General features: G+C 39.0%; 1 protein-coding gene across 2 annotated transcripts in view; it reads right to left on the bottom strand.

Moving 5' to 3' along the window:
• The window catches only part of CLPX (caseinolytic mitochondrial matrix peptidase chaperone subunit X), a 35,394-nt gene extending 22,990 nt beyond the window's left edge, over nt 1–12,404 (bottom strand). Inside the window, exons 1-3 of one of the 2 annotated variants that reach the window (XM_014829895.3) lie at nt 12,070–12,404; nt 4,291–4,451; nt 3,161–3,278 (exon numbers count right to left, since the gene is read on the bottom strand). In XM_014829895.3, the coding sequence (XP_014685381.2) occupies nt 3,161–3,278; nt 4,291–4,451; nt 12,070–12,148 (358 nt within the window). In that variant the 5' untranslated portion in view covers nt 12,149–12,404. The remainder of the gene's footprint in view (nt 1–3,160; nt 3,279–4,290; nt 4,452–12,069) is intronic. The other variant, XM_014829894.3, reaches the window with a different exon arrangement.
• Nucleotides 12,405–12,722: the final 318 nt, after the last annotated feature.

The raw sequence follows: 12,722 nt of genomic DNA, 5'->3' as shown, positions 1-12,722 counted from the left end.
TCAACAATAAAAAGATAACCCAATTTTAAAATGGACAAAGGATTTAAACAGTCTTTTCCCCAAAGAAGACATACAAATGGTCAATAAACACAAGAAAACATGCTTAACGTCTTTAGTCATTAGGGAAATATAAATCAAAACCACAAGGACATACCACTTCACATCCCTATGATGGCTATAATAAAAAAGACAAATGTTGAAGAGGATATGGAGAAACTGGAACACATACATTGCTAGTCAGGTTGTAAAATGGTACAGGCTCTGTGGAAAACAGTTGGCAGTTCCTTAAAAAGCTAAACATGGACTTACCTTCTCACCCAGCAATTCCATTCCTAAGCATATACCCGAGATGTAAAAACACATGCACACACAAAAACTTGTATACAAATGTTCATAGCAGCATTATTCATAATAGCTAACAAGCAGAAACAACTCATATGTCCATCAACTGATGAATGGATAAACAATGGAATACTATTCAGCCATAAAAAGCAATGAAGTATGATACATGATACAACACAGATGAAGCTTGAAAACATGCTAAGTGAAAGAAGCCAGACACAAAATGTCACATATTGTATAAATCTATTTATATGAAAAATCCAGAGGAGACAAATCCATAGAGACAATAAGTAGGTTAACAGTTGCTAGGGCTGGGAGGGGAAGGAGTGGAAAGTGACTGCTAAGGGGTACAGGGTTTCCTTTTGGGGTGAAGAAAATGTTCTGGAATTAGATAGTGGTGATGACTGTATAACTTGGTGAATATACAAAAAACCCTTGAAATGTATAATTTAAAAGACTGAACTGTAATGTATATGAATGATATCTCAAAAAAATTCTTTTTAATTTAAGAAAGGGAAGGATTAGACATGTATGCATTACATACACAGCTCTCAAAACAGTGCTGAGTTGGAAACAAAGTAATTTGCAAAAACATGAACATGATACCATTTATGCATTTAAAAGTTAGATGTTTGATGAAGATATCTGACAGAGATATATCTTTAGCTTTATTGATAAAGTTCTACTTTTTTAATAAAGAGGGTTATACACATATATTTCTTAATTAAAAATACATAATTAAAATTGACAAAAAAAGTGGAAAATTACCTAAACAGGCCCTTCACAAAAGAACTACAAGTGACCAAAAAGTACATAAAAAGACGTTTATGAACTAATAACTAAATAAATGTGGGTTGAAACAAAACGAATAACCCAAGATCAAACAAAACTCTTCAGAACTAGGATGACCCAGCTTTCAATGAGTAACACAGATGATCTTCAGCATTCAAAAGGGATGCATTCCAAAGAGACTCTGACTATGGGTCTGCAAAACCAAGGGAGGAGGGCCTTGTCCCACTCTTGGGGCCTGTTACTCCTGCAATGTAAAGCTCCAGCGGGCAGAGACAGTGTCACGCTCATGTGTATTTTCTCAGCCTAGCAGGTCTGACTCAACAGATGTTTGCTTACTAAATTCTGGATAAGTATGTACTCTTCTTTTACTCTTTTTTCCACATTCTCTACTTTTACATCCCCCTCCCCACTTAGAATTCCCAAAGGAAACAGACTTTAGTCTTGAGTAGATTAGACAACACCAAAGTATAGTGTTTTCCATACTTGATTTCTTTGTTAAACATACAGATTCTAGGACCCTACCCAACACCTACAGAATCTTAATCTCTAGGGAAGGAGAGAGTCTGTATGTTTAAGAACCACTCTCAGTTGGCAAGTTTCGAAAACATTGCATAAAAGAAAAATAAATTTAATCTCAAGAGGAACTAGTTTATCTATCCCTCAAGAATTCCAGTTGGGAGAAATGTATGGGATAGGAATTTATGAATAGCAAATCTTCACTGATCTGTGACCTTGGATGAGTTACTTAAACTTGCTCAATCTTAGCTTCTTCATTTATAAAAATAAGGATATTCTCTATCCCGAGAAAAACAAGATTGTGAGAATAAAATGATATACACTGGCATTTATTAAATGTTACTTTCCTTTTCTACTCTTAAGAAATGATTCTTTAGGTCTATAAAGGTTGAACTCTTTCTCTGGAAGAAAAAAAGGGAAGATCCCTTGATTAAAATATAGGTAAATACGACACTGCCATTATGAATTAAGCAATTCTCAGACTTTTTAGAATTTTATTATATCACACCAAATTTATTAATACTAAATGTTATTTAGAAATTATATCATTCAGTTCTACCATTTCATTTTATGTTGCAAAACAAATTAATAATCACTCAGACTGATTCTTCTCTTTGATCTCTTACTAGGCAAAACCATGACAAGAACCTCTAACATTCTGGCTATAGAATGGAACTATTTTAAAAGTTTTTCCTAAACTGTAAAAACATGCTACATGTAGTACTTTTTCATATATGGCCAATTAATATTAATGATAACAGTGAAACTGGAACTAAAGTCTCAATGTTTGGGTTAGAGTATAGGGAATCCTCTCCAGCTAATCATCAAAAACTGAAACTTCTGCCAAACCTGACCAGCAACCTGTTCACAACTGAACTATATGGAAGGCAGACATGGTAGTGCAACGTAATTTACTCTTCAGTCATTACCATGAACTCTAATCATGTAGGTAACAAGTTATTTGATTCATTAAAATATCTGTAAGTAGTATCTTTGCATTTGGGAGAAAGTTACTGACACTACAGCAAAAACAGGACTGTTGATTTCTTCCTTCTCCTTGTGTCTGAATCATTAACAATTATCAGACACTTAGAATTGAGGGCTTAGCTCCTCTGGTAAGTACTCAGAGAGGGAAAATACCTTAATATTTGAATGACTGACCTCTCCAGCTATATGAGATGCTTAAAAGGTATTCGAAGAATGGAGTAATAAATACAGAATAAATAAGCCTTGGTTCTCCTACAGCTTAATGGTCACATCCACAAAGACTCACAAAATCCAAATCTGAAATAAACACACATAAGCAAAATAAAAAAGTAAACAGTTTTCTTAAATTATCTCTTATACCACAGTGAAAAGTACTAATAGTCCTGGGGATTTTTAGTTTCCGGTGAACATAAGAGAGAATTATGTAAGTTCAGGAAAAAAATAACTGGTTTATATATTTCTATGCAGTTAACAATTTATAGAAAAGGTACAGAAAAAGAACAATAGAAGAAGTAATACTTACACACAAAGGTCTCTACATGTGTGCACAAGTCGCCACATTTCGGACAGCGCAGCTGGTTTCCACCTTTTCCAGAATTCCCAGAGCCTGACTTCTTACTGCTTCCCTCACTCGCTGATTTCTAATGTTTGTGGAGGTAAAAAAAAAAAAAGAGAGTGCCCATTATTACTTTCAGGCAATCATTTTATTTGTAACTTCAATATTAACAATATAGTTTGTAATTAATCTTACAATTTTTTACAATTTCTAGAATGGAATTATTTAGTATAATTTATATCTCTACTATTACTGGTGTCAAAAAATATATTTACCAAAAAAATACTATCAGTTCTAGTAAACACAGACATTTATCTGTATTCTTTCTTTACATGCTATGAGCCAGCATGTATAATAAATAGCTTTCTTCCAATGATTCAACAAGCACTAGGAAAAAAAGTTACTATAGATGAAAAAACTACCTTTCAATGAAAGTGAATCAAGAGTTATTATCATGGCAAATAGTGACTCTTAACTTTCTAGAATCCAACTTTGCTCATCTCTAAAATGGGGATAATTCCACCTACTTCAGAGTTCTCCTTAGGATTAAGTGTGGCTATGGAAAGCACCCGGCATTTTGTCTCACACATAATACTAACTCAAGTGTTTCAAATCCACATGATAAAAAAAACTGATAATAATTCACTGACCCAATACAATCACCAATCATCTACTTTCTAGCTACAGAGGAGCCCAACATTAAGTCATACAGATATCCAGGATTTTTAGGTGGAGGATTAAGTGGGGTTTATACTATTATGAGTTGTAAGAGTTGTGTGAAAGCAGGAAATGATGGCTATTCCGAATTCAATCTTATAGATCGACTACATAAACATTATTTAATGAAGTTTCTTTACTACTTTGTGGTGTTAGAAATTTTAATTACTGCTTACTAAGTGCAATGCTTGTAAAACTATTTTATGGTTCAGACTGAAACACAATATAAAATTACATAAAATTCTTCAGGCCATTTTATGTATTTCTCATTTCCTACAGAAAACATATAAACCAACAGAATACACAGTACTATTATTATATTTAATTGTTTAAAGAAGGGAACTCAAATATGTGCATAGATGCCAAGAAAAATAAAATACCTTATTTCCATCTCCAGAGCCATCTTTACTTATCCCATCTTTTGAGGCAAAGTATGCTGGTGTTTCTGTAAAGGTTCTAAAAGGAACTCTTCGTAGAATCTGAGTTTCAAATGTCCCAAGCCTTCCTAAAACCAGTATGTGAATGCGACCACAAGAAATACCTGAAAATATAACGAAATTTATTAGTCTACACATCAAATATTAACATGCCTTCAATAAATCCCCTGAAAATAAAAATTCCTTAAGCATAAAGGAGGTTGAAAAGTTACAGTTCCCAAAGCAGTAGTACAAACTGGTAGAGAAACTAGTGACACCATCAGAGGCAAAGCCCTCTCACAAACAGGCCAGACACGGGCCTCTGACAGATTCCAAGTGAATGAAGACGTTTCTTTCCCAGGGTGTCCTCAGGAAGTGAGGGAAGACCACCCAGGTCATAACAGTGAGTGGCTCTTTCAAAGTCTGAGAGATAAGTAGTTCAATACTCTCCTCATCTGTAGGGGGGACAAGGCCATTTACATCTTATATTCTTATTCTTCTGATATTATTTCTACCAATGAGAACGGGAATTGACATGAACTCTCGTCTGTCTCTTGGGTTATATGGGGGAAATATCTGCAACAATGGAAACAAACTTCAAATGTTCTTTATAAAGTTATATGCTGTTCACTAAACACACATTTTAATGAAATATTCCAATCCTATAGAAAAAAGAAATATAATTCAGTAAATACGTGTAACTACCATCCTGCTTTCAAACATTTTAACTTTTTGCCACATGTGAAGTTAAAAGTCTTAAAAAGAATATAGGTCAGGGCTGGCCCCGTGGCCGAGTGGTTAAGTTCGCGCGCTCCGCTGCATGTGGCCCAGTGTTTCGTTAGTTCGAATCCTGGGCGCGGACATGGTACTGCTCGTCAGACCACGCTGAGGCAGCGTCCACATGCTACAACTAGAAGGATCCACAACGAAGAACATACAACTATGTACTGGGGGGCTTTGTGGAGAAAAAGGAAAAAAATAAAAAAATCAAAAAAAATAATAATAATAAAAAAAAAAAAGAAGAATATAGGTCAATCACTGATTTATTTGGCAAACTTTTTCTATTGGAGGACCAGGATAGTAAATATCTTCAGCTTTGTGGGCCTTGTAGTCTCAGTCCCAACTACTCTGATCGTAACATAAAAGCAAGCATAAACAATATATAAACAAACAGGTGTGGTTGGACTTGGTCCACGGGGGTCACTGTTTGCGGCCCCCTGGTTTTTCTCATATAAATACAATATAAACCCCAAAATAAATTACAGTCAATGGCAAAAGAGCCTTACTGCACACTGTGAGGCAACATTTCCCAAGCTGGTCTTTAAAAGAGTATTCCCTACACAAGACATAGAACGGTCCTAGGCTAAACAAGATCCCACAGATTTCAGTACTGTAGCGCTACTCAGAACCCTTCATAAGCTAAGGTTCATTAACGAATCACCAAGAAGGAAGTTTCCCAGCAGTTTACCAGAGTGATATTAGGAGGTAATAACGTAAACAATAAAAAGGGAGGGTCAGTAAAGTTAAGACAAATAAATTTAAGAAATTGATTCTGCCTCCTTCATTTTACATTCCCTGCAAAATTCTCAACTCAGCCTTTAAATTTTTATTTCTATACCCATTAGGGATTTTAAGAGATCATGCACATATGTAAATATTATATCCAAATGCACAAACTGGTTTAAAATTATGTCCTTCAAACAATTCAAAAACAATTGCTTAATTACTGATTGGTTTTATTAACTCCAATTTTCTAACACATTTGAGTACACTGTTAGAACAATTAGTTTCTTCAGTTATTTATCACCTAGGCCATTTCCATTTCCACAGAGTACTAAAATAAACTCACCAAATTTCTCAAGAAAGATACCAATAAGAGGAACCAAATTTCCTCATCTCTATATAAATTCACAAAGAATACCTGTAAGTAATGTTTTCAAAAGACATTTCAAATTTTCTCAAGTGTAACATCTCAATTTTTTGGAGTAAATGACAATAGCCATTACTCTCTTATTAGAATGAGATATAAAGGGCGGCCCCAAGGCCATGGCCGAGTGGTTAAGTTCGCAAGCTCCGTCTGCTTCTATGGCCCAGGGTTTCACCCGTTTGGATCCTGGGCGCAGACATGGTGCCACTCATTGGGCCATGCTGAGGTGGCATCCCACACAGCACAACTAGAAAGACCTACAACTAGAATATACAACTATGTACTGGGGGGCTTTGGGGAGAAGAAGAAGAAGAAAAAAAAGAAGACTGGCAACAGACGTTAGCTCAGGGCTAATCTTCAAAAAAAAAGAGAAAGAATGAAATATAAAGTAGTTCATGAATTTAAAGCAAAATAATGTTTTCCCAAGGACATAATATGATTTAAACACTGTATCAATCTAAAAAGCAAGTCTAGAAAAAGTAATGAGGGAGAGGGTAGATGAAATCAAGAATGCAGACAGTTAATGGAGTTTGAGGTGGGTGATGGGTATTTGAGGGTTCACTGTTCTATTTCACCTGTGTTTGAAAATGTCCATAATAAGTTAATAGGACAAGTAGAATAAAATAATGTAATATAACTATGTAACAAATACAACTTTTAATTGAACCATTACGATATATTCACAAAGAAAACTACAATAACAAGCTTCATGTGAGGCTACTTGTACTTGGATATTTAGAACAAAACCTAACCCTGAAATATCACACACACTGTATGCTCATTTACAATAAAATATACCTTTTAAAAGTGTTCAACAATTTACAATATTTAATATTATTAGAAAATAAGCTGAAAGAAAATTATCTTTGGGAATTTAAAGGAAATAAAAATTACAAACATGATCCCTTCAAAGTCTACTTGAATAGAAAGAAAAATAAGTCTTTCACTTTAAATAACTTATCAAGTAACATATGAAACCAATGCAACCATACAGTCACCACAGAAAATACTGTCTGAAAACATATTCATGTCATTTAAACTCCTAAATTTAAGGATTTCTTTGCTGGTCCTAACAGTATGATACTGTAGTGCTATTTTAACATTCTATAATCTACGGGCTGTACCAACAAGATGCCATAAATACTGAATCAGTGGTTCTCAAACTTGACCGCGCATCAAAATCACCTGGAGAGCTTCTTAAAACACAGATTGCAGGGGATCTTCCCTGGTTCTGATTTAGAAGGTCGGAGGTGGAACCCAAGAATGTCATTTCTAACAAGTTCCCAGGTAATGCTGATGCTACTGGTCTGGGGACCACACTTTTTAATCCACTGGACTACACAGTTTAAATGACCACTCACCAAACCTATGAAACCTCCACAGAAATCACTGCAGCAAACAAATCAGGAGTTTTTAACCCTTTTTGTGCCATAAACCCTTGGAGCAGTCTGGTGAAGACTATGGACAGGCCCCTTCTCAGAATAATGTTTTTAAATGTATAGAATAAAACACAAAACAAAGGAAACCAATTCTACTGAAGTAGTTATCAAAATATTTTTAAAATATGCTTCTTTGCAAACAAAATTAAGTAAGATCATGGGGCCGGCCCAGTGGTGTCACGGGTAAGTCCGCACGCTCTGCTTCTGCAGCCCAGGTTTGCCAGTTCAGATCCTGGGCGTGGACCTACACACTGCTCATCAAGCCATGCTTCAGTGGCACCCCACACACAAGAACCAGAAGGACTTACAACTAGGATATACAACTATGTACTGGGGCTTTGGGGAGACAAAAAAAAGAGGAAGATTGGCAACAGATGTTAACTCAGAGCCAATCTTCCTCAAATAAATAAGACCTAACAGTTCTTTTAATAACTACCATGATTTCAAAGCAGTGAAAAGTATAAAGAGTATTTTGAGATATAAGCAACTGTAATGTGATATGAAAATACTTGTGATTTTGATTGATGACAAATTCAGATACTGCGAACACTATTGTGGTTTGTTGCCAACATTCACAGTTGAAGGAAATACTATATTTCAGTTAAAGATTAATAAAAACAAAGTTCACAGAACCTCTGAATTCTATCCCTGGACCCTCTGGATGCCTGTGAACCGTGGAGAACCCCTAAAAGCTAAAAAACAAAGTATTTCCGTAAAGTATATTTCAAAAGACTACTTGGCAGTAACAACAGAAAAGTTAAAAAGTTAAACCCTTTACAAAACTTTTGTCACACAGATATAAAGTTTTCTGAGTTTCACAGGAGCTGTTTTTAAAAAGAAATATTAAGATAAGGCACACAGATTTTAAGGCTATTAAGAACTAGGAGAGGCGCCAGCCTGGTGGCAGAGTGGTTAAAGTTCAACTGCTCCCCTTCGGCGGCCCAGGGTCTACAGGTTCGGATCCCAGGTACAGACCTACACCCCGCTCATCAAGCCACGCTGTGGTGGCATTCCACATACAAAGTAGAGGAAGACTGGCACAGATGTTAGCTCACGGTGAATCTTTCTCACACAAAAAGAGGAAGATCAGCAACAGATATTAGCTCAGGGCCAATCTTCCTCACCAAAAAAGAAAAGATAAATTGATCTTTAACTTACACTTTAGAAATAGAACTAGTGAAAAATTAAAAATTATTATCTATTTATAGTGACAATATTTAAGTGTATAACAATTGATGAAATGGCAAATCAAGTTAAAAAAAATGCTCCCTTAAACACTTAGCCTCTAACCTCTAACACAAATGGAAAAAAAATTCAACAAAAAACTCAAACAATGCTGGCAACTTAGTAGATGCTTATTGCTTTTATTAGTCTCAAAATTTCATTTTATGCCCAGGTTCTTATTTCATGAGTTCTGAATACTTCTTAATAAAGAAAAATAACATCACTCCTATGATACTTTCCTCAAGTTTAAAAATGTTTGATAGGGGCCGGCCCAGTGGTGCAGTGGTTAAGTGTGCACATTCCACTTCGGCGGCCCAGGGTTCGCTGGTTCAGATCCTGGGTGCAGACATGGCACCACTTGGCACGCTATGCTGTGGTAGGCATCTCACATATAAAGTAGAGGAAGACGGGCACGGATGTTAGCTCAGGGCCAGCCTTCCTCAGCAAAAAGAGGAGGATTGGCAGCAGTTAGCTCAGGGTCAGTCTTCCTCAAAAAAAAAAGAAATGTTTGATGGGTTTGCACTAGGCTAGACTGCTGGTGTGAAGATGAACGTGTCAAGAAAGAAGAAATATTAAGAAATAGTTTGCAATTCCAGAAATAAAGATGTTCTATCACTGATTCACTTTCCCTTATTTAATTTGTATTGTATCTAACTACCAAAAAAGAGAAAGAATTAAAATCTAGCTAAAAACTGTTAAGGTAGGCACTTTATGTAACTATGATGAAAATTATGGACGCCAACATGTTGGAGCATCTTCATATCTTCATTCACACCCTCATAAAATGACACTCTTTTGATGGACAAGGACAAAAAGCAGCCAGAAATCAAGGGAGTTACAGATGATCCCACAATTCTCACAGCCAAATTCAGACCAAGCATTGTAATTTGGAATTTTTTTTAATGGAATCAAGCATTTCTAATGCAAGGTGACTTTTATCTATGCAAAGCACACATTTAAAAATATACATTAAAATTGAAAGATACCAGCAATTTGGGTAAAAAAACATTTAAAATTTCTACTTTATTATAGGCTTCATATTCAAAGAGAATAGTGAGGAAAAACACATTAAATTGGATACATACAGCCCATCAGGAAAAGAAAATAGATCCAGGATCTAGTATGACAATTTACCAAATAGTTTTTCAAACTATCTAAAACTTTTAGTCTAACACGACAGACCAATGAAAATGGAGAACAGCACTGTACTTCAGAGTTCTGAACTTTCCCCTTTTATTCTTAATTCATTGTACAATCTCTTCTTAGAAGATTATTTTGATGAAATTCTCCCGTTTATATTACGTTGCTGAAAGCTTTTACTGTTTATAAGAAAAACAAACCAGCTACACTTCAATTCTGATTTTTCTTTCCCTTCTGCCTCTCTTCCTCTTTCCAGGAATCCTACATAAAAATAACCCTCCTGGAGTTTTTTAAGTCCTTAAAGGAAATATCTCTATATTCTTGTAGACTTATGTATACTTTTAAAGTTTCTACTACGGAAAATAAATATTTTATGTAATTAAGCCTTAGGAAAGTCTTAAATCAATGTGAAAACTATTTGCTGCCTCACTGTCATGTACAAATATTACATTCATTAATGATATTGGGTAGCGTATTATACTTTAAGCTTTATTTACTCCTTTACAGTGAAAATACTGGTTCGGTATTTCTGAAAACCTCTGGCAAACTTGTATTAACCGATAAACAAACAGACAACCATTCCTAAATAAGCCACTAATTTGTGATTTACCTAATAGTATGTTTAATTTTTAAAGCAGTGGTTGTTTTAAAAATAAATAAATAAATAACTGCACACCTCCTGTGATTCAGTTTTTAGGGACAAGTGATGGGAACAGATGAAGAGCTTTGTCAAAGGAGCCTTCCCCGCCCCCAGAGCGCACACTCGCCGACTCCCAGAAACGGCATTAGTCTTTGCCCACTCCACTAGATTTTACCTTGAAGGCGAGGACTGTTCACCACCACCTCCAGCACCCAAACAGCACATACTAGGTCCTCAACTAATATACGTCAAATACACGAATTTAAATAGCTGTCACTTTCAAGTGTGTGCAACTCCAATTCCTGGAAGAGGGACATCTACTTGTTCAGGTTTAACGATGTCTTGGGACTAAATCCACTCCTTCACATTTTACATATCATTTTACAAAATGCTTCCGCTCACATTACTTCATTTAATCCCTCTTTGTGAAAGAAACCGTCGGAAAACAGACATTAAGTAAACAGTAAGGATTTTATAATTAACCCAAGTTAGGAAAGGGGGGCTTTTTTTATTTATCCAAAGGTCATAAGCTGACAAACCAAAATAAAGCAGATTTGTCGAGAAGTTAATAACTGTAACAGGACGTAGCCTCGCAGTCTGATATTCATAGATTTGGGGAGGAGAAAAATGGTTTCTGTTCCGGAATCTCTTGGCCGGAGCTGCCACTCTTTCACGGCTCCTTTCCGATAAACAGAAAGGAAGGTAAACAAGCGCCACCCTGAAGAAACTATCTGGACTGTCAAGTCAGGAGAACCGGCACACGACCGCAGGGCACTCGAATCCCCCAGCCTGCCGGCCGCCCTCCCGCGGGCCCGAGGCTCCCCGGCGGCGGGCGGCACCGCGAGCCCTGTTTACGTCCCGCGGGAGGCGGCCGCACAGTGACAGTGACGCCGCGGGCCTCGCGCGGCCTGCGTCCGGGACGGCCGGCTCGGCGCCCCGCGGCCCCAACACGAGAGCCCCTCACCCGAGCCCTTCCCGGAGACCCCGACAGGCCCGAAGGACGAGGAGCCGCAGACCGGGCGCGCGGCAGCCCCCGGCGCAGCCCTGAGCGGGGCCGGGGACGCCTTTCAACGAAAGGAGCATTCTGTGCCTCTTTCAGGGTTTCCTCAAAGTGGCCACCTTCCGGCCCCAAAGTCAGGAGGCCCGAGGGCGGGCGGGAGGGGGAGCAGAGCACAAGAGGTCTACTCCAAATCCGGGAGAGCCGCTCCAGAGGGTGGCAGGGCCCCATCCCACGGGGAAAGCGGCTGGTGCCCGGGGAGGCGCCGCGCATCCCCTCACACTCGGGATGGGGTAGGCCTCCTGCCCTCCCCGGGTCCCCACCGTCGGCGGGGACACTCCGGGCCCAACGCTCCGATGAGGGACTACTTCGTTACCTCTCTGTGCGGAGGCGAGCGAGGAGGTGAGGAGCCGCGCGGCGGCCGCGCCGCAAGTACAAGCGCCGCAGCCGGACATCTCGGCGGGGCCTAGGCCGGGGCTTCGCCCCCACTGCCCTCCGGGTCTCAGCGGCCCGACTCCTCCTCGCAGGGCACGCTGACTTGGCTCCGGATCTTCCCCCCGGCCCTAGACCCAGTGCAGAGTTCACACACCAGGCAGTCAGGCCCTCGCGCTCTTCGGGCCCTACTGCCGTCTACTCGATAAAGTAGATACCTAACCCCGCCTCCCTCCCTCTCCTTCCTCCGCCTCCCCCCACTCCCACCCCCGCATACCCGGCCCGGGGAGCGTGCGCGCGCCTGCGTCCTGGGCGGGGGCGGGGGCGCTCGCCGCGTGTGCGTGCGTGAGACACGGTCGTGCGACGAGGGGAAGGGGGCGGTGATCTGGGGGCCAATGAGCAAGCTACGGCAGGCGGCCGGCCTCAAATGGGACAACTACAAATCCCGAAATGCGATTCTTCCGGCACCACTTTTACCCTAGCGTTGAAAAGTTTGAGCTAGACGTAGAGAGATACATGCCGGGAGTTGTGGTCTCGACTCGTCGCTTTAAGCTTCTGGTGTTTTTTGGTTGATGGCTGGGAGGATCAAAGTGAAAC

The sequence above is a fragment of the Equus asinus genome, chromosome 2, assembly GCF_041296235.1.
Source record: "Equus asinus isolate D_3611 breed Donkey chromosome 2, EquAss-T2T_v2, whole genome shotgun sequence".
NCBI classification, from domain to species: domain Eukaryota; kingdom Metazoa; phylum Chordata; class Mammalia; order Perissodactyla; family Equidae; genus Equus; species Equus asinus.
This window is presented reverse-complemented; position numbering and strand designations above follow the sequence as displayed.